This window comes from Haliaeetus albicilla, chromosome 24 (genome assembly GCF_947461875.1).
Source record: "Haliaeetus albicilla chromosome 24, bHalAlb1.1, whole genome shotgun sequence".
NCBI lineage: Eukaryota > Metazoa > Chordata > Aves > Accipitriformes > Accipitridae > Haliaeetus > Haliaeetus albicilla.
Genome location: NC_091506.1, coordinates 10,212,215 through 10,235,363, shown reverse-complemented (window position 1 = coordinate 10,235,363; position 23,149 = coordinate 10,212,215). Strand labels below are relative to the sequence as shown.

Sequence of the window (23,149 nt, the reverse complement as noted above, 5' to 3'; positions counted from 1 at the left end):
ATGAAGCAACTGGGAAAGGCTTATGCTCCTTGGCTAGCAGAACCTCCTCTGATGCTCTCAGTCAGAAAGAGCAACATTGGCAAGACCAGGATAAAATCCACAGCCTACTGGGAAGAATTTCTTTGCTGCCACATCAGAAGATAGAGAAATAAACTTGTACCTGGGAAAAACAGAGCTTTTTTTTTTTAAAAAAAAAATACCAATTTAGATTCTGTGCTACTTCCTTCCCTCTCCATGGGTTTACCCATGCAGGGTGCAAAGAAAGCAGCGTCTGGCCCCAAGGGAGTTCAGATGCAGCAGACTGATCTACCAGCAGGCTACAATATGTTCCCAGAAGGTGCAATATAATTCTGAGGCCAAGGAACAGCCTATTAGCTCTGCAGGCCGTTAATTTTCATGAATAGTTCAATCCAATACTCACATAAGCTGTTGGGCATCTTTCCATTTTGTCTAGCAGGACCTGGATTAGGGCTTATTTATCTTTTCATTATATACCTTATCTTTAAGTAGGAAGCAGCTCAAACAGTTCAGCGCAGCTGTGCATGTTTCAAGCCCTCCACCAGGCTCCGCGCCCAGCAGCACACGAGACGCTGTCTGCAGGTCAGAGTGAAGGCATGTCACAGTCAAAGCCACTCACGGAGAATTAAACTTCAGGCTTGTTTGACTAAACTTCTGAATTCACCACGATTCCCCTGTTTTGCCAGCCTGAAGAAGCAGCCCAGCAGGTTCTTGAGTCACATGCCAAAATGCCTCCTTCATCCTCCCTGGAACTGGAAATGATTACTAATAGGTATTCTTGCTGAAATGATTTAACATAATGTGCTGAGTGAGATCACAAAGTCAAAATATCTTTCCCTAAGTGACTCTCTCACTGCTTGCCTGAATGCCAGAGGGGAAGGAGGACAGCATGAAGCGAATTCTTTTGCTGGCTCCTGTGTTTTACAAAATCTTTAAGTTAGTGAAGAATTCACATTAGGAAGTTTCATCCAGGCTCATTACAAGAGGTCCATGACGCAGGTCTGGCAGGCAGCCGGGGATGGAGACACAGGGGTTTGGGTTAACCTCTCTCACTCATGCTTTCCCCTTTTACAGTATTTTCAGTGCTCTCCAGCCTAGGTTGGGAACCAAAGACAGGCGAGGAAATGAGGTGGGCACGAAAGCAAAGCTGGCGAGGGGATGGGCACTCTTTGCCTTGCATGCGCAGCCCTGGACGTGCGTTGCTATTGCAGCTGCATCTGTTACAGCAGGCTGCAACCACCAAGTGAAACACAGAATTTGGGGAGGAACAGGAGTGTGCACCACAAAACACATCACTGCATGCCAGGGATGCCTAGGGTTTCACTGAGAGGCCAGGCTGCCCTTACCCATCCAAGGCTGTCAGCCTCAAAATTAACTTACTGAGGTCAGCACTCATAACTGCGGTATTGTGGACTTTTGATTCAGTCTTCCTTTCTGAGAAAGCCCCATACTCTCTGGCCCAGTACGGCTATTACCTGCCAACCTAAAGGATGATGAATGTTATTTATATTGCAGTAATGGCTAACCACTCAGTGGAGACCAGGGACAGGCTGTGCTATGGACTTTACAAACACACACTGAATGAGGACTGCCCACAGATGGCTGAGTGTGTGAAACTGCTGAGACATTTCAGGATAATGTTCTTGAATGTCTTGGACACGATGACCTCCAACAACTCTGTAGTACTTGTGCTGACTGCAACAACACAGGATGCCGTTCTACGGTAAAGATGTTCATTCATACCAAATTCTTATCAGTTACTGTGACATGCCCTTACAGTAGCAAAAACTCCTCTACTTCAAAGCAGGCAACTCCTTGATAGCAAGGCCTTTAAGTTCCCTGATTAATAAATGTAAAAATGTTAATCTATTTTAAACTGAACAGAAAACATAGAGGAATAAAGAGGTATTCTAATGAAAAGTTTTCCTAAGATTTAGCTGCTATAGTTTTGCTGTCCAAGAAATAAAAGTGAATCAATGAATAAGAACTACTCAGATGTAGATGAGAAAAGTAGTCCAGCAATAGTAAAACATGAAAGACCTGATCCTATGAAAAAAAAACCTGTTAAGACCAATTTAACTCTGACATGTGCACACTTGCAGGATTAGGTTTCAAATAATTGCAGAAAAATGTAAGAGCTGAAAAACTATACCTTTAACTTTCCACTACAGTGAGCCCAGAGGGCGGATAGCTAACACTTTCTGGGAAATACTCTCCCAAGAAATAGCCCCGCAAAGATGCAGAAGAAATACATCTAAAACATTCAATGCAGATTTTTTTTCATTATTAATCATTCTCTCTGTATCTTAGAACAATCACACAGTGACTTCTTTCATATGCACTGAGGTACAGAAACCTAAAATATTAAGCGACATATTCCACCAAGAAACGCCTTAGAGACGGTGCTGTGGAATAGGTGTCAGGCCCTCTTTTATCCCTTCTACAATGTTCCAGTACTGAAGTTCTAAATATGGATCCAGAAACCAGCAGACATTAGTGTCCATCAGCAACCTTATTAAAAACCAAGTGCTAAAGATATACCATACTCTTAACACTTAAACGTTGCTTTAGGCGAGGCTATGTCAGAGCTTCATAGCCAAAAAAAGCCTGAAGATACCAGAGCCTAGTAAACAGACTAAGCAGGGATCAACTTGATATGCTTTTTTCTGTCTTTTCAATCAGGTGAGTGGTCAATCCCAAACTGAATGGGAGAAATAAAACACACAGTAAGAGACAGCAAGTACTTTCTAGCTGTCTCAACTCTAGAAGTCTCCTAAGAGGACTGATGTCTCAACATCTGGGCATTCCTTTCACTGTCAAATACTCACAGAGCAATGGGATTTATCAGCAATCTGCTGAGCATATACAGATGACAACTGCAGAGCTTGGAGAGCTCAAAGGCATTTACAGGTAGATAAGGGTTTGCGATAGATGTGTTGAAGAAGAGCTGAGATCCAGAATCCGTGAAAATTACACCCAATAGCTGTAAAGCCTTTAGCTGCAGAAGTTAAACCAGGCACCACAAGATGCAAAATTTAGCCTGGGTGTGCTTTACAATTACACAAATTGTTTAAGGGAAGCTAATCAGTCTCCATGTCACATACTAGAACGAGAATGCTGTTGGGATGATTTTGGAAGGTGGTCTTTGCTGCCTAAACTACAATTCCATCTATCACTCAAATATATGGAAAAGAAGTGCCATTTATAAACAGGTTTTGGATTGTCCTAAGTACAAATTTCATGGACAATGGATTTAAAGCTCTCTCTAGCACCTACATCTCACCTAATGGTACCCTGTCCCTTGCAGATTTTCAGCCTGTTGCCCCACCATGATCTACATGTCTTCCTAAATCTTCTAAAAGATCTTCTTGACAAAGGGATATGTCTTGTTGGTACAACACAGAGATGCATTACATCAAAAGATTTTTGTCTTACTGACATAAGCTCCAAATGGTTTCCAAAGTCAGCTGTATTTTCAATAATTTGTCCATCTTGTATTTCTCAAAATAGGTTTATCCACTTATAATAGCATACTGCTTAAGCCCCTCTATCCTCCAATCCAACCAGCAACAGAACTTTGCATCAAACTTTTTATAGCATCAAATGTGGGTTTTTTCCCTGGCATCCTAAAAAAAATGAAATCTTTGTTCAGCTACAGTCTGTACAAAAGCGTAAGTTAGCTCTGTGTTATTCAAGAACAGCTGGTTAGACTCCAAGGCTACACATTCTTCTGCTAAAAGATATATTATCACATCTGTGTCTAAATATTTTTGCTTCCTATGTCTGCTAAAAGCAACATCTACAATTACTATAACTGAAAATTACAAGATAAAAATATTTTTCACCAATTTGTCACCCTTTTGCATTTAACAGCGCTAAATGTATAGTCTAGTTCATTAACAGTTTTGCCTGTTTCTATTTACATATAACAAGGGAGAAATAAATGTGTTTAAAAAGAAGAAAATGGAATTGTAAATAGGACGAAAATGGAAACAGTTTGTGGGTTGGTGCAGCATCTAAAACCACTTAACACATTTGAAAAGAAAAAAATCATAGAATCATTTAGGTTGGAAAAGACCTTTGGGACCATGGAATTCCAACCGTTAACCTAACACTCTCAAGTCTACCACTAAACCATGTCCCTAAGTGCCACATCTACATGTCTTTTGAGTACCTCCAGGGATGGTGACTCAACCACTTCCCTGGGCAGCCTGTTCCAGTGCTTGATAACCCTTTTGGTGTTAACTTTCAAGTTGCCTCACTTAACTGCTTTTAACTACAGCAGCATATAAGATGGCCATCATGTATTTTCATTTGATCTCCTTGCTCAGCAGTCTCATTATAAGGTTTTACCCTTATTAGTGGGGTTCTCGGTCTCTACGCTTCATGTAACTGGTCAATAATAAAGTTTTTTCACGACTTTTGTGCATTTAAGTCATTAGTAAACTTTAAAATACAGTACCATTTTTTTTGCGAGTGGGGAGTCGTCATCATGTATATATCACAAAGGAAAAAATACAAAAGCAGAAAATGTCATGAATTCTCCTTCAAGCAGACGGTATTGCAGTAGCACTGAACAAGTTTATATTAATTACTTTCAGAAAGAGAAGGAGATGTCATATTTGATATAGAGGATCCTACCAAACCCACTAAGAACCATCCGTAATTCTAACAATAGTGAGATTTTTTCATTAAGTCATTGTGACAGCTGTCAAGCTGGGGAAAACTTTTTGTTAATGCCAGTACAATTGTTCATTTAAACAAAAGCCAGTAATTCAGTCACACTGGAACAGCTTATGTCCCCAGCTCTGCCGTACAATCTGCGCACATGCATATATTACATGTATATGCATACTTGCTCTTTAATTTTCATCTTTGGGGCTACAGTGTGATTTGTCCAGAGCCTGAGCAGAGCCCTACAAAAAGCAGGCCAGAAGGCAATTTGTGATTGAGTTGTAACGAGCTGCCTGTGTTTTCCCTTGTTGGAAGGGGGAGGTTTGGCACCCGGTCTAGCAGATGGGGTAGGACATGCTCCCTACATGCCAGGCTAACCGTGTGGTCACTCTTTTTCCTTACGCCCTCAAAATAAGAGAACACAACCATTGGTAGAGATGTCACCTCACTCTGTGTGTGGTGACAGACTGAAGTACCAAAGATGTCAACTGCATCCTCCCTCAGGACCCTTTGTGACCACAGATTGACCCGGAGCTCACAAGGAAATCCCAGTATAGGTCTTGGTGCTATCACACGGTCTTTGCAACCAATAAAGATGCGAACACCCCATTAATTACTTCCACTCAAGGCAGGGCCTGTATCATTAAGATGATTTTCTAACAGCAAAACCAACTCCGAAAAAGAAATGGAGTGCAGTCCTTACCTCCTCGTAGACATCGTCATTCCTGCTGAAGTCTCCGGCCCTCCTTGGAAGCACATGGACATGAACATGCTGAAAACGTGAAACAAAATAATGGTGATTATCAAGCTCATGACTTTCTTTTCTGGATTGTCAGCATTATTCTCAACACATACAAGTAACCACGCACGGGCTCCCACAGCATTATTTTCAGAGGAAAATACATTAACCTGTTCCATAACTGTATCTCAACTCTTTGGAGAATATAAAAGATGAAAAACATGAGAGAGTAGCTCTGCCGTATTATATGAGCTTCAGAGTGAAATGCCTGGAAGTTTAGAGGCTCTGTGGAATTATTCATAGTTGTCAGTCAGAGACTATTTAGCCACAGCTTTGAAATGACAATGTACCTTGGAGCTGCGTGTTGTGACTTCAAAACTGACAGGAATAAGAAGGTGCTGGTGATGGGACGCGGCTGCAGCAGGCGTGGGCAGAGGGCTCGCGTGGGCAGCCCTGGGCTCAGTGCTGCACTGCACAGGCCAGGGGACAGAGGAACCAACGGTACATAACAGATACCACGGAGGTAGAAAGGCTCTCAGAAAAGGACACGCACTAGGCCGTTCAGCACGGCTAATGCAATATCTTTTGCAAGGTTAAAAAGACTTTAAAGTTTTGCTTTTTCCCCCAGGAGGTTGTAGCCCAAATATAACAGGCTGAAGCCCCCAGTGGTATGAGGTGCGTGCTGGGGACACACGCCTGCAGGGACACGGGCTCCAGTGCACCAAGTGGTCCCAAACCCATGAGGCACAAGAATTCTGAGCCCAGTTTTGCAGAGCCTGAAGCATGAGCACCACTCTCCTGATGGCAAGGCCATCGCTTGGGGGGGGAGCAGAGCTAAGGACCATAAGCTGCAGAGGCAGCTTTGGGCTATCTGGTATGCGAGGGAGGTGAGGGGCAATGTATTTTTGTCACAAATGCTGATGAGATATGGGGAAAAAGAACAAAAATATGGACAAGAAAGCAAATATATCACTTGTCACTGATGTTGTATTATTACTATATTTTTTTTTTCTGTTAAGAGATTATGACAGTCTCTTCATACCATATAGGAAAGGTAATTCAAGATTCTCGAGACTCAAACTCTACTAGGAAATCAAACAAACGCTCATCTATCTGGTTTTCTGCAGTAAGTTCAGCTACAACATTGCAAAGCATTCTTTTATCTTTTCCCCTTTCACTCTCTTTTGAGGGAAAAAAACCCCCAACAACTGAGAATAATTCTTCAGGAAAAAAACCCACAACCACCTCATTGAGGAGAGGCAGGAAATGATCTGAGTGACAGACCACATTTATGCATCTCCAGATCTTTTCAGATGGTGGCTAAATCCTTCTAAAAAAAAAAAAAAAAAAAGACTGCATCAGAAACAGCACCAAATGCTTTACACAGAATTTAGATAGCTTGCACCTGACTCAATCTGATGAGGTGGAAATCAGCTGAAATTCATGCACCTCACTGAAACATTCTCAAAACACGGCTCAAGTCTATAATGAAATCCAAAATAAAAAAAGATTTTCTTAGGCTATTTGTAGGAAAATTTGAACACACCTATATTGTGTTAGCTTCAATCCATAAAAACATTTGGTCAGTGAATAAAATCAAAACACAAGGATGTTTCAGTTAATGAAATATTACAAATACCACACTTTTTTTTCCTCAGGTTACCCTAGAGAAACTGAATATACAATTGCTTATTTTTATCATTATCCACAGCTTTCAGTGCATTCAGCTAGACACGAGGATGATTCTTGAGGGTTAAAAACTGTGTTTTTGAGTAATACATCAGTGATAGTGTTCTGATAGTGTATTATACTAATATATCATGAGAGTGATAGTGCTCTTGTGATGTATTAGTGCAATGTATCATCTGAACATCACTGCTCTCATGATGTATTGCTCAAAATCAGAAGGCAAGTTTAAAGATGGTCTTCAGTAGCCCTAGGCCTGAAATTTTGCTTTTGGACAAAGACAGACTTTCAAGGAAAATAAAGGTGAAGATTAAAGTTTGCAGTGGTACTGTAAAATTTCACTAGTGTGTCACACCTGTGGTTCTCATTAGATTTTAAATTTATTCATAAAGTATAGAATAATCTGCCAGTCAGTTTCTTTCTCTTCTGCTACGAGGAGTGATAGTTTTGCTACAAGCATCAATTTTCAGGAACTTCTCTTGATGATATATATACAGCCTAATATCAGCTATCAACAACCATATCCCCCAGAAGTTCAGCCACCTTTAAGAGCAATTTTTATCTCTGTGGCAGAATGTTGCAGGATACACACAGGAGAAGATCTGTATACCCATGACAGACAATTTGGAATATCAGAAAGCACACAGGGATGTAGTCCAAAGCTCAGTGCAGAGATGCTGCACTGCAGATGCACAGACCAGCACAGCAGGTAATGAATGAGCCTAATGTGATCTTCTACCCAAAATGGGCTCTTGCGATCAGCATGAAAAAAAAAGAAGAAAAAGTGTTTATGGCAGCATATGGGCCACTTGGCATCAGTGGGGACATCCTCAAGGGTTACTCACCTTTACTACAGGCATTATGTTCTTACACAATGCCAGGCTGCGTAGCAAAATCTGTCAGCTGTATCAGAAAACAAATGAGTATTCCCAAGGTCTGAGGTAACTACAATCAATTTAAAAGAGAGTAATTTTTTCTAGACATTCCTTTTTTTTTTTTTTTAATTCTGTGCATGGAACATAAATAAAAACTTGGATTCTCCCTACTGTTTGTGTAATAGAAACAAACAGGAGCAGCAACAGTGTCTCAAGTAATTTCCTTCTCTTCAGCTTTACCAAAAAAACCCACAGGGAAATGCAAGCAGCACAGAGCAGTGGCTACCACATAGTGAGAAACACCGAACAAGGGGATTTCACACCTTCTCTAATCTGCCTTTCAGCTTCTGGCCTTCCCGACTCAGGGACACTGATATTTGGATTCATTAGGAGTTCTTTAATTGATCATTTTTGCTCCTTAGTACTATTTGTTATTGCTAAAGCCTCAATCCACCAAGGCACTTAAGCACCAGCTCAATTTCCAACCTGTGAATTGGTTCAGTGGGAGTATTCGCATCCTGGATATTATGTATATGTCTCAGTGTTTTGCATCTGCGGATGGCTATAGGGAGGTCTCCTCAGCTGGAGATAGCAGAAATAACTTCAAGGTGCCTGCAAATTAAAGTTGCTTCCTTCCCTTTTGTTTTCCAGGCAACATAAAAACCTGCATGCCCAAAAAAGACATTTACAGTTGACTGAAATGTGTCAGTAGATACAAACAAAACATTTGGCTGCATTTTTTTTTTAACCAAACAAACAGATTTAGGCAAATCTTCCTTTGAAACACTGCTTGGAGACAAAAATTCCAAACATTGTGTATACAAAATGTCAAAATAAAGCGTTTCAACTTTCCTCCCAGTTATTGTGGGTATCCTCATGTCTGGTAGGTGGCAGACAGCCCCATCACATCCCAGCAGGCTGTATTCAATCACTGTTGATTGTATCTCATTTTTTTCCTAAAAAATTACTTTCCCCTCATTTTGCATTATTTTGATTAATAAGCAAGAAAAGCAACATACAACAGCCGAGACACTTATGTTAATGGACCAATCAATATCACGTGAATCAGGGTAGAACAAATGCAGACACATGCTTGCATTGCTTAGAATGTTATCTACCATTCCCTCTTCTTGTCAGACACTGATGGAGAAAGCTGTGCGCAATTGCAGGAGATGGGCACGCTGGAAATGACGACACGAGGACACAGCAATATGACCCCAGGTGGGGGACACCATGTGGGTCAAAAATGTCTAAGCCCCACCAGTCACTTCTGACACTGGGGACCAGATTTCCTGCCAGGAAGGAGGCTGTGGGAGCTGAATTTTATAGGACCTTCAAAATTAAAAAATTATCAGGCTGACAGTTTTCTAGGGCTGGGACTGTAGCTTCCTCTGTTTTCACAGTGGCTACCACATTAGAAATGAAATCTTAGTTTGAGAAACTCCTAATGTTGAGAATTATCAAGCAATGCAAAATCACTCTTAAGAGAAGCTTTTTCAAAACCTTTAAACCCAGAACGCCAGAGAATTAGAAAACGTACCGCAAGGAACAAATCTGTAGTGCCAAGGGGAAATTGTGAGCCAGAGCCAGCATGTGCCATCTCTGACCTCCCACCGCAGCAAGAGGATCCTCTGCTGGAGCCCCGCAGCATTCCCAGTATGACTGTGGGAGCGTGGGGCTGCCAATAGGCACTCCAGAGCATGCTTATCCCACCACTGCTGAAATCTGGCAACAGCACAGGCATTTGTGGTATTATACATCTAAAGTCAATTTCCAGTGAACCAGGACTGCAAAATGCTCACAAAAGTCACCTGGAGCCTGTTTTGTTGGAAAAACACCCATTCAGCTTAGGTGAGTTTTGCTTCAGCACTCAAGGCCATGCAGAAAGCAATGTTCCTAGTTACAGCTGTTTTAATATACTGAATTATGGTCGAATAACCAATGTGTCACCACTGCACTAGATGTAAAGCAAAAATACTAGGCAAAAATAGACACTGAAAGAGATTTTCTGGGTAGACCGGAATACTGTAGAGCAGATGACCCTGCCACACACCACCAGGGAGGACATGGACATTGCCTACAATAATTCATGAACATTATGTTGTGTTCGCTCAGCTGCCGTGCTGGTTAGCAGAGCAACAAAGCTCAGCTTCCAACAGAAAGGGAGATAATAGCCTGTACAAGAGCTCCTCAGCATGCACCGAGGGTCTATTAGCAATAAATGTTGCTATAGGACGAATGCACAAAAACTGGCAACGGGTCATGCAACCTTCAGGACAGGGGGGCTGCCAAAAAGTTGGCAGAGGAAGGGCTGTTCCCCCCACACTTGCAAAAGCAGTCTGTGCCTAAGCTGTGCCTTCATGCAGTGAAACCAGATGCCTTTCAGCAGCTTAATCCTTTCCCTCGTTACTTTTCATTCTTTCGACAGAGACAAAGCTTTGCAGTTGTGGGCTTCCACGGTCTCATGGTGCAGCAAGATCAGGAAAGGCCGTGATGTGGGGCACGGAGGGGCATCAGGGCCGGGAAGAGTAAACCCCAATGTCCCTGCCACTGTCGTGTTCAGGCGGGAGGAAGGGCAGGGAGAGCATTAGCAGCTGCAGGCAGCAAGACTTGCTGGCGGGGAGACCCCCATCGGTCAGTTCGCTGGGAAAAAGGATGGTGGTTTGCAGATAAGACCTTGCTTGCTGCAAAGTCCCCTGTCCATTACAGAGACATGGGCTTCTTACGGGAGGCTGTGATAATGCTTCTTCTAAACTACCAGATTAACTGTAGAAATTCCAAACTAATAACCGTTCTCTAAGTAAGACTGTTAGTGGGTGATAAAGAAAATCAACCATAATACTGAGATAGCCACATGAAAAATAGGGCAATTTTGTCCTCTCTGTAAACTGGGCTTCCATGGAGCCCTTGTTTGCTCTTCTTGATTAACTGCTCAATTATCCCTGTTACAAAATTATTCTGTGGAAAACCCTGCCTGTATATCCATAGCTCATTAACAGAAAGCACTCCCTCTGCTGTCCCCGAAAATACATCGCATTACCCAGATGCTAGCACACTTGGTACAATCGCTCTTTCTAGGCATTGAAAACCAATTTCTAGGGCCCTTGACTTGCAGGTCCTGGCAAAGACATATTCACGGGAAAGCAATTTCTGTTCAGTGAGTATTTATGAGTTCTTGACGTTTTTCCTAGTCCTGAATTGGGTTGGGACGGAGAAACAAATTAACAAATTAAAAAATAAAAAAAGTCCTATCCAACATTAGGAAAAGAAAAAGGTTGGGTCAGTGAAAATACTGTTTTCACAGCCCTCAAAATTATTGCCAGCATTAATATTATTTATTTTTTTTTACATTTCCAGGAGTTATAGATTACATAAAGACCACTTTAAAAGACCTAATTTTTATAAAATATTAAATCATGACAGGAAACTACTTGAAACAATTCCTTTCCTACAAAAATTCCCCATTTCTAGGAATCAGCATTTTCCTTTCCAGCTTCACTAAAATCTCATACACGAGGCTGTACAGATGCAGACACTCGGCGCCTCCTCCCCAGATGGCAGCTCTGGCGTTCTGGTGGTAAGGGCTGCTCCAAACCCAGGAAGGCTGCACAGACCAACACACTCTTGTAACACCTTTGCTTTGGCTCTGGTTTATTAAAATACAAAACTGAAGCTTGCTTTTTTACCATCATGAGAAACGTAAGGATGCGATACAGCTGGAAAGGAGTGGCACAGAATGCCAGTCTTGAGAGCAGCATGTGCAGGGGAACAGAGGGACACTTTGGAAGGGAAGGACAGGGAAATCCACATCTGTCTCAGAAAGCTCCGGGAAACAGCAGAGACACAGGTGGGAATGAACTAGAAGAGCAACCGGAGAACAGGAAGGGTGGGAGCTACCAATAGAATGGAGATGGTGGTGGAAGTTTTGTGAATCAAAAACATTGTGCAGAAAGAGGGTGCAAAGAGAGAAAAAAGAAGAAACTGGAATAAGTCTTGGGGGAGGAGGCCACACAGGCTGTCCACGTGCTACCAAGCTGGAGCGTGAGGGCCCTTTCAGGAGACACCCGTGTCTATCTGCATGGCACTGCACTGTACACATACCCTTAGGAGGAAAAAAGAAAGCTTTGCAATGATCCCTACCAACATTTATGCCACGGATGTGCCTCTGGAAGAGTGAGTTATCAAGATACTTGCTCAGCACAGAGAACACGTACTTTAGAAAGCAACAAAATGGAGAGAATTTGCAAATATATCAGAAACCATACCAAGAGGGAGACTTGTAGTAGACTACATCTTCAAACATGTAGATTGAGAAATGTGCAGGTTCAGCATCCTCAATAAATAATGCATCTGTCAACTGCTATAAAGTTTTAAAGAAATGAGCTGCCGATGAGCTAGAAAAGGGATGTAGACCTAATGGAAACATGTGCAGAAAGATTTTGAAACCCACTTGAGAAATGCAGTTATAACTCCCACAGCTGAAGACAACTTTAGCATTCGCAAGAGAACTGCCAACCCCTCCCCCTCTGCCCCAAACCCAAGAAAACTGGCACAATAATGAGGGTAATTAGCCTGTTCATTGGAAGTGGTGATCCAAATGCAATTTGGACATCTCCTATGATATCCTCTAAAAGGCAGCAAATGAATAAACTAAATGGAAATAAGAGTGGGATGGTGTTTCTGAACCGGTATTTCCTGACCTCTAACCTGTTCTGCAACTCTAGGAATGAGGGTCCACACACGATGGTAGGAAGGTCAGGCCAAGGACTATCACCACCTCCTCTCACCTGCCATTATTCAGTGTCTATCCCCTCCCCAGCAAACACAGCGGACGGGACGGGAAGACCTGCAGGAACATTAACCATTACTCTGTGTGAATCAACAGGAAGAAAAACGCCTTGGTCCAACCAAGGACCCTGATGGGGAAACTGCTACACCATGTTTCCTGGATTATATGTCAGCAACACTATGATTGGAACACTGTGAGACCTGTACAGCATCTTCTACCTCCTGAATACCAAAGAACTGCAAAAACCCCGCAAAACCCTGGCAGCCCCTGCATAAAGTATCACTTCCATTTTAGAGATGGGAAGGGTGGTGCACAAACCAATGAAGGTGCTGCTGAAGCTGCTTGGGAAGGTGGTGCAGGCTTAGGGACAGCTTCAGAGCAACTGCCTTGAGGTCCTGTGCCTTTGCCTTCCCCCAGGGTCACTTTGCCCAGGTGTTTTTGTGCAAATTTGGTATTGCTGAGATGCAAATGAAAGTGCAGTTGCATTTCCCCTCACCTCTGATCTTTAGTTAAGTCTTGATAAATGCATATTGTTTTAACACTTGTGATACGTATAATTAGGGTTCTTTAATTTATGTTTCAATAAAATGTTCTATAATAAACATTTACTGCTCTGTGAATAAACATTTAAATGAAGCTCCTAATGGGGGTTACATGTTTCGAAGCAGTTCATGGCTTTGCTGAAGTTTCTCCCTATACTTAATGAGAGTCATTTCCATAATCTGTGCATTATTGCTTAAGCCTCCCTTTAGGAATATTTTACAAAGTAAAATTCTGTGAAATATTATCAGCCAAAAGAGAAAATGCTAAGAGGATTATCAAACTGTCCCGTTAAAGGGACAGCACAAGCTTTCATTTCCCCCCTGAGATGCTAACATTGTAATTATGTAGAATGTGCTTACTAATTATCACACCGGTGTGTTATTACCAGGTTTTTCCCTCAGAGACCCAGTCTAAATGAAAAGGATGGGAGACTCTTGAAAGGTCTGATATGAAGGGCAATATAAGGCTAATTTACTTTCTGATATTAATAAGAGTAAGGATCAAATGCCCCCAGGCAGATCTTGTAGATGTCAAGAAAGGTCCAGCTCCCTCAGACAGGGCCGAGTGCTGTTATGTACGAAGTTCTGTACAGCTTCTCCCACAACATCAGCCCTACAACCCCATGATTAACATCCGGGGTGTCATCCCCATTTTGCTGAAATTTCCACCATGTTCTCACTGACTCCAATAATGACAGGGCTTGGCACCCCAGCTGAGATATAAAGTACACTAAGGTCAAGGGAAAGATTATTGTTGGAATACAGAGGGTTTTCAATTCTCTGGAGTATCTGCAATGATACAAACACCTGTAAGACATTTCTTCCATGTGTCTGAGTACATTTGAGGAGAGCATAAAACTGAAATATATCTTCTTTCCACTAGCAGGGAATAAGACCATTATAGCGGCAATGGCCCACTCCCCCTTTAATGCAGGGGGGTAGGGAAGAAGAAGAGAAGATAAATCAGGAATCGATGTGGCAGGGGGAAGACAAGCCTTACATACCAGTTACTCTTATTCTGAGAGGGAAATCATTACCTCCAATTTTCTGGTTATTGCTTTTTTAGATAACTGTTTCAACTTATAGGATGATGACAAGGTTCCCACAGAATTAAAATACTGTCCATGTCTCCTCTTTCGTTAGTTAAAGATGTGTACTGGGTTTGCATGGCAAGGTTTTGGTAGTGGAGGGACTACACGGGTGGCTTCTGTGAGAAGCTGCTAGAAGCTTCCCCCATGTACAATGGAGCCAACGCCAGCCGGTTCCAAGACGGACCCACCACTGGCCAAGGCCGAGACCACCAGTGATGGTGCTAGCGCCTCTGCGATAACGTGTTTAAGAAGAGGGGCGAAACCCTGCGCAACAGCAATTGCAGCCCGAGAGAGGAGTGAGAATATGTGAGAGAAACAACCCTGCAGACCCCCAGGTCAGTGAAGAAGGAGGGGAGGAGATGCTCCAGGCGCCGGAGCAGAGATTCCCCTGCAGCCTGTTGGGAAGACCCTGGTGAGGCAGGCTGTCCCCCTGCAGCCCAGGGAGGTCCATGGGGGAGCAGATCTCCACCTGCAGCCCAGGGAGGACCCCACGCAGGAGCAGGGGGATCCCTGAAGGAGGCTGTGACCCTGTGGGAAGCCCGCGCTGGAGCAGGGTCCCGGCAGGATCTGCGGACCCATGGAGAGAGGAGCCCTCGCTGGAGCGGCAGAAACAACATGGGATGAACTGACCACAACCCCCATTCCCCATCCCCCTGTGCCACTCAGGGGGAGGAGGTAGAGAAAACTGGGAATAAAGTTAAGCCTGGGAAGAAGGGAGGGGTGGAGGGAAGGTGTTTTTAAGATTTGGGTTTATTTCTCATTACCCTATGTTGACTTGATTGGTTATAAATCAAACTAATTTCCTGAAGTCAAGTCTGTTTTGCCCAGGACGGTAATTGCCAAATGATCTCTCCTTGTCCTTACCTTGACCCATGAGCTTTTTGTTATATTTTCTCTGCCTTGTCCAGTTGAGGAGGGGGAGTGAGAGAGCAGCTTTTGGTGGGCACCTAGCATCCAGCCAGGGCCAACCCACCACAAGATGGAAGAGAGGTGCTACTGCAAGGAGAAATAAAAGGTTTCTGATGACGGTAACATGACTGAGCCTTGTAACTTTCTGCAGAGGATGAAATGCATTCAAGCCACGGTGCTTTCCATCACAGTTATCTATCAGTGCTAAGGGAGATTTCCAAGGCTTTCTATCAGTACTGAGGCATTTTATACCCTTAAGGACACATTTCCCAAGAACTAGCAAATATCTCTGTGCATACCTATAGCACTCACTAGACTGTATTTACTTATTTAAATATTAAAATTACATATAGCAGCTATGGGTTCCAAAACATGGGCTGTTTCCCTGTTTTATTGCCAAATGTGCACATTCATCACTAAGGTTTAGCTGCTTCAGTTAAACCTTTTAAATGTAAATTATTTTCTGTTGTAAAAAGCTGATTGTGGGAATTTTAGTATTTCAAAGATGGTAATTTATGTGACTGGAACAAAATAAAACATTCAACAGAAACAGAATTTTACTTGATCAGAAACACTTTTATGTTTCAGTATAGTTTTCTTTTCATATTTTCCTCCTGCAGCAGCGGCCTCTGTCTTTTAATTAGCTTGAAACAGAAGTTCTTAGATAAAACCATAATTTAATGCCATTTGCATATGTGTCATTCCACAAGTACTTCACCTCACATTTAAAGTATTTTTAAGCTGTCATGAACCAATGCCTGAAATCCCTCATGCAGCTGCTCAGCTGTTCACCCCTCAACAGTCCACCGAAGTCTCTGGGACGATGGGGAAGCAGGACCAGTCTCCAAACAACCCACAAGAGTAAGTCTCCTCCCTTGTCACCTCAAATCACTTTGACGGCATAGCCAGTGAGGGAGCTGAGAATCAAGAAAGCAGATTTTCTGCATGGACTATATGACTGTTGGTCAATCCTATTTTTCTTTGACTTGCTTCCCACACACACTGTTGCATTTGGGATACAAAAGGGTTTTGTGGAAAATCCTTGAAAAATCCTCCTAGAAAATCAAACTTCATAGGTCACCCACAACATCACCCAAAGGTGACCGAAATCCCCGTAACGACTCCTCAGTCTCAGCAGCTATTGGATCAGGCCTTGCAGAATTCCATGGTATCAGCACTGACACATGTCACCTTTGAAGATTTTGACAACAACCTATACAATCTAATATCTTATCTCAGGCTGGCCGTGCAAAAGTACTTTCATTCTTGATTTCCCAAGTAACTAGAATTTTTTTTTTTGCCATCTTTCATAATACGCAGCCCTGCTTCAGTTCCCTTTCTGCTCATGCCAGTGGCAACACTCTTACCACCTTCAGGTTAAGTCCTTCATGATTTGAAGAAATCTGGCAAGCAGATGAGCTAATAACGGCAAAGGATATACAATAGTACGTCCCAGACTTCAAAATAAAATAAAATGCATCCCATTGCCTTTATTCACTGTGTAATATTTTGAAATCAGGTTAGAATAGGTACCAATGTCTCTGTCTCAAACTTTTTTTTAACTCCTTAAAGTACTTCTTTTGTAAGCCCTTGCGTGGCATGCAACATTTGCACATGTGCCACCTAAGTGTAGTGAATGGCTACAAGGCCAACGCTGATAAACACACAGAAATGCATCTTCCGTTGACTGCTAAAACAAGAACTCGATCATTTTGACTTACCAATTTAATTACAGAAATGTATTATTGATTCTATCTTTCTTCATATTCATGAGCTGGATAGAGAGAAGAGTGAACTGTTCTGCTTAGTACACTTTCACCTTGATAAGCATGAATTACCCTAATTGGGAAAGGAGTTCTTTCAAAATTGTTTAAATCCACAAAATCCTTTCAACCGGGGAACTTTGGTGGATTTGTAACGCACGCTGGCATTTGCCAGGAACCCAGCTGAAACCACCAGACTTGCTGTCCTGGAGACCTTTCAACAGACAGTTTGTCCAAATGGACTTTGACTGTGACTAGCAGGGCCATATGGGCAGAAGGGTAGCAGAGGTGAACAGTTTGTGATTACGTCCCTAAGTCGTTTAACCTTCAGAATTACGATTCCACACACTCTGCCACCCAACAGGAGGCTGTACAAGCAGGTGAAAAGATAGATGTCTATTCTTAATGACTGTTTAGGAGACTGCTGCGCTCTGGTCTGTGCCCATGTTGGTTCAGTTCATTAATGTAATTAACCAACAATCAATCTTTTTAAATTAGTTACACAAAAACAGCTACTGCCAGATCAACTGACATGAAAGTTAGGTCATGCTGCATTTCTGCACGATTTAACATCCACACTGGAACAGAATACAGGCCATGGAAGCATCAGAAACTGGAGCCAAATTCATTTGAAGCCCTACAACTTAATTAAAGTGTGCAAAATCTGTGCAGCTGGCTTGGTCTTATTTGCATGGCCTTCCGTGCTTGCAGCTAAACACCTTGGCAATATAAAAAGTGCTTGGAAGACAAAAGAAAGAAAGAAAGAAAGAAAGAAAGAAAGAAGTGTTTCCAGGAAATATTTAGTAATGAAGAAGTTTAAATAATTTTAAACATTGCATCTTTGTGCAGAGCTTGAAACTGGACCTTAACAGCAGCTTTCATGACTCACTAGCGGTTCTGTTCACAAAATAAAAGGAAAACAGAAGGACCTGAAGTCACTATTAGTGTCTGTTCCCTTTCTTTGGGCTAGGAAAAGACCAGCAAAGCAACCTCAGTTTTCACTGAACACAAAGGTTACCTGTGAAGGGCTACAGCACAGTTTCATCGTCAGCCTTGACACGCTGATCCGCTGTCCTGGGATCAGAGCTGAGAGCAGCTTATAACTCAGGCTCACAACCTGCCTCCCTCTTTCCCCTTCCTCTGGGGGCTGAGGAAAGGATTTGGTTGGCCTAAACCTGGTGCAATGTGTTCTCCAGAAGTGCTGGCTGAGGGGTTGCTAAGGTGACCGAATCCTGCCCCTACTCACCTTCCAGCCCAGTGCCGGTGGGATGAGGAGCAAACAGCAGGCCTGCAGAGTCTGATTCGGACCGAACAGACCTCACATTGTACAGACATACCCTGTATGTGCCAGTCTGAGAGCTGGTCTCAGGGGAAGCGGCTCAGTGACCCCCGGGTTGCTGCTTGTGCGGCTCCGCAAGCCTGAGCAAGGCTGCGGGGGGAAGCGCGTGCCCCCGCCGCGCCGGCAGGTTAACGCGCGGCTCTGCCTGCCGGGTGTGGAGCATCTGCGAGCTCGGTGTGGGTGCTCTGTCAGCCTGGTTTGAGACTAATAGACAATTTCTTTCTCAACTGTCTAAGCTGAACCTGAACTAAACTGCTTTCAATTTCCCCAAAAGGCCAAGTTTGCAACTTCGCCTTATGCTTGTCCATTAAGACAGCATCTGGCTCCTTTTAATCCCTTGCACTAACTGAGTTGATCCAATTGCTTCCACTGGGCCTAACGCAGACATTGCTGCTGATTGACTGCCACGAAGCCAGGTTCGTCCTCCTAAATCCACCACGAAATGGATGGGCAAGAGCCGCAGTGCTGCAGAAGAGTACCGCAGTGCCTGGGCTGCAAGTCTGCAAACGGCTGAGGACATCCCATAAAGTGCTGAGCACTCTCCCTGCTGTTGGCCAGGGCAACCAGTGAATGTTGCAGGATCAGGCGCACAGATCCCCCTTAAGTGAAGAGTAAGTGAAACAGTCACCTGGTTTTCACTTTTGTGAAATCAGGCGATTAGGCTGGTGTAGCAGAAAAGGAGGAGTGGGAATTGGGGCAGATGGGCAAGGAGAGGGAGGATGCTTGCTCAAGTTTCGTTTTGAAAGCTGCATGTAAATTAGCACGACTGGAGAAAAAAAAGCCACTTCTAGGAGACCGAGGAGGAATGTGCAACCTGTCACTTAACACTCCCCACCCTCTGCAGCATTGCTGCCAGAAAACCACCAGAGCAGGTGCCTCCGGCAACTAAAGTGAAGCAGACGTAAGTGAATTTAAAACTAATAACAGCAAGAAACTTTAATGAAACTCTCTCTGATTAGCTAAAGCAGCTTTTCTCATATAGGATTTTCTGAGCTTTCATAACTCTGCACTCAAAAACCATCCTAAGAAGTTGCAGGTGGCATATTATCACTTTGTGCCTCCGTGTGAACATACATGTATCTTTCCTGCAGCATTATGTATAACAGCAAAATGCAAGGAGCCCACCTTGGCAAATTCCTTATTCATTACCACAGTGATCTCTATTTTCTTGGTATATGCAATTCTGTGTCATTGCTCTATGATATACACACTGCTAATTGCAAACAGGCTGCTTCTGTAGCTGGAGGACTGGGTTACAGGAGCTGGGGGAGTGGAGATCTTGCCCCAGCGGAAGCTCCCAGTTTGGTTTGGATCTGCCTCACTCCACAAGCTGAGCAGGGAGCCTGAGTTATTCGTGGTTTTAGTATCCAACATTGCTGCCAGAGTCAAAAACAGGCTGCAATGCTCAAGGAATACAAAATAGAGACCTAGAGGGCAGGCAAAACTTTCATAAATTCAGCTCATCTACCAACATCGAAAGAATTACTAATCAGAGAAAGAAAGCTACAGAAGTGTTAACATTAATTCTACTCTGCTACAAGCCACGTGGCTAACACCATGACACCTTGCCATTTACTGAGGGAGAGCTATTTATTTATGTAACCTATAGCTCACATTTAAATAATTAGTCTGCCTGATAAATTTTAGAACTTGCAATCTGTGTGCCACATTTGCGTAAGCACAGCATATTTAATGGAGGTACAATTGTTTAACACCTCCAGCATCACATTAAAGAGTTTCATATAATTAGCAGAGCTAGCCACTCCAACTTTCAGGCCAGTTATACATTAAAAAAATAATGTGCTAGTTGTACGGAGTGAAGCTGTTGCTCTAGAAATGTAGCCTGCGCTCCTAACAAGGGATGTTCAGAGAGTAATATGTGCTGCCTAGGAATAAGCAAATCAGGTCAGATAAGACAGGACTTGATCCAAAGTTCCCCCAAAACTTTCCATTATCTCCAAGAGTCTGAATGCTCCCCAGATCAGTCTGCCATCTTTGGTTTTCTTTCAGCCCACTGGGAGCAAAGGCCTGAATTTAAGAGGTGCTGCTACTTGTTACCCTCTTCAGTGTCAGAAGCTCAGTGCTTTCTTATAGCCAGATGCCAGAATACCACCCCCAAGACTGTGGATCAGAGCTGAGTGTTTTTTACATCACAACAGCTTTGCTTTAGGCCAGGTTTCTAGAAGGTGAAGAGTAACACTTCTGGGATGCTATTCTGGATGCAGAGGTTCTGACTTCAATAAGCAGCAGCAGGAGTTGCATAGGGATACAACTAACGACCTATATTCACTCCTCAGCAAATGGTCCTCACTTCCAGGAGGTGCATCAGGGATGAGCTTGATCTTTGTTGCTAGTATTTTGACATAGCCAAGTAAACAGAACCCCAGTTGTGTGAATCATATCATGGCAGTCTCTTGGTATCTCAGCAGAATAAGATTGCAATAAATACAAAACCTTGTAGTTCATAGTGTAAACATAAAAATAAACTTGAATTTCAGCTTAAAAATTGAATCAGTGGAGGAACCTGAGCTGAAAGCTATGCTCATAGAGAGTGGATGCCATTGACATTCTACTACATTAGAATTTGCTAAACAACATGAACTGAACTAGCCTGTATTTTAGAACTTAGGGTGTGCAAAGTGACAATCAGAGAGCAAGGTGATATTCTGAAAACCAAATCACAAATCCAGACATTAGAAATGCTTACTTAAGAGCTTTCCTTCAGGCACCTCATCCGAAAAGAAGGCCAAAATGGTTCTTTGGTAACTGTTGCTCTTAGCCCAGATCTTCAAACACCCAAATTTCTAAAGTCAGTCTGCAACGAGCAGCAACTGTGACATTGACACTTCTTGTCAGATTTTCAAAGCACTTCAACATTCACTACACTTCAGAGAAATTAGCCACCTGCATTATTGCCAATCAGTTCTGAAAGCCCTGTTTCATCTGTGTTAAGCTCTCATGAAAACTTCTACCTGTATGTCTTTTCCAAATGGTGTTTAGGCACTTCAGAAGCTATTCTAGGTTTGATTATTTTGGAGACTTGTCAAGGTCCTTTGCACAGGGAATTATTTTTCTGGTTCAATGTATACAAAATTGTAAAGAAACTGGGATCAACCCCACTACGCCTGTTTATCGCAAAATCTTGTATCATCACATGACATTCATCGCAGACAAGTAAAATGAAGCCAAACTTAAGCTTAGAAATAGCACTACGCAGACTCCTACTTTGGTAACTTACCTGCTAGGAACATTTACTTCTATTATGTACCAAACTCACTCAAGTGAATAAACACGCTCTTGCTACTGCTGGAGAGAAGGAGCAAAGACCAATATATATCAAAAGAACTTTGATATCTCTGGGAAAATAAGTTCTTGTCAGGTGACAAGAATATATTCTCCAAGGAGAACTGCCACAAGCAACGACGACTCTTAGCAGGAGGTGTAGAGGGAAGCACTGCATGATACAATAAGGGACATAAAAATCTCTTATACTGGTACAAGAAGAGCATAAGCAGAAGAAGAAAGGGATGAAATATTCCATATTCTTAGGAATGAAAAAGGAAGCAGTCCATATTCAGAAGTCCAAGGAAAGAAGATGCCTGTTCTTTGTTGAATCAACGCACAAAACATGGCCAGGAAAAAAAGGACCCTCTTTCTCCACAACCCCCCCCCCACTGCACTGAATTCAGTTACACCAAAATCCTCAGTTGAACAGCCATTTTAAGGAGAGAGGTTTTCCCAAATTTTCTCAAAAACTTGAAAATAACTTAAAGAAATTCTCCCCTTCTCCCCACGCCCCCCCATTTCTATGAGGAAGCAAATCCTCCTTCCCCTACTTCTCCTGGCACAGATCCAGATCCCTGCCCTCTCCACAAGAGAGAAGAGGTAGGGAGATACAGGAGAGAGAAAACTCTTCGCCTCTTTAGAGAGGTTATTCACCCAGAGAAACAGGTGCTTTCCTGCCAAAGGAGGAGGACACTGGGAGTGGGCTGATGTTGGTACTGCAGCAGGATAACGAGCAAGGTTGAGACCATTCAACCAGTGGCAATGCAACTGTGTGAGGTCCATCCATGTGGTGCATTTCAATGTCATGAATCATTTCTCATATTGAATCAAAGCCAGAATAAATATAATAGAGTGGGCTGGGAAATCATCCTTTGTAATGTGCAGCTCACAAAAACCAACTACCCAAAGGGGTATTCCAAAACAGCTTCTGAAGCTGTGCTTGACAAAACCTGTGCATTTCTGAAATGCTAATCAGGGCAGAATTAGCTGATCAGGGAAACACCAAGTTAGATGAGGACAGGAGGCCAGCAGCAGACTACAGTCTAAAAAGGTTTAAATAGACTTGTTAACATCTGCTTAGGGTGCAACTATAATTAAGAGATCTACTTTCCTTGTTTGGGGGTTTGAGAGTTTTGTTTGTTTGGGGTTTTGTCTTTGCTAGTTTTCTGCCTTTCCAGTTCTGACAATGAATTTTGTATCAGGACCCTGGGGAAGCAGAGCAGACTTTCAGCATTCACAATCAGGAGAAGCAGAAGATCATGGCAATAGAAAGGCAGTTTAGTCCCAGAGTTGTTACATTCTTTCAGAAGCTTTTCATCTTATGAATACAAATCTCTAAAAATTCTCTTTGCACATGGATTTACTTCTTTGGGCAGCTGTACCAGTAAACACCTAAATCTGCACAAGTCACTGTTGCTCATTTGTCCATACTTGTTCTG

At 42.8% G+C, this 23,149-nt stretch overlaps 1 protein-coding gene across 9 annotated transcripts in view; it reads right to left on the bottom strand.

The window, feature by feature from the left end:
- The window catches only part of FHIT (fragile histidine triad diadenosine triphosphatase), a 627,270-nt gene that overhangs the window by 83,905 nt on the left and 520,216 nt on the right, over window positions 1-23,149 (bottom strand). For all 9 annotated transcript variants that reach the window (XM_069811999.1, XM_069812001.1, XM_069811992.1 and 6 more), the window contains one exon: window positions 5,396-5,464. In XM_069811999.1, the coding sequence (XP_069668100.1) occupies window positions 5,396-5,464 (69 nt within the window). The remainder of the gene's footprint in view (window positions 1-5,395; window positions 5,465-23,149) is intronic.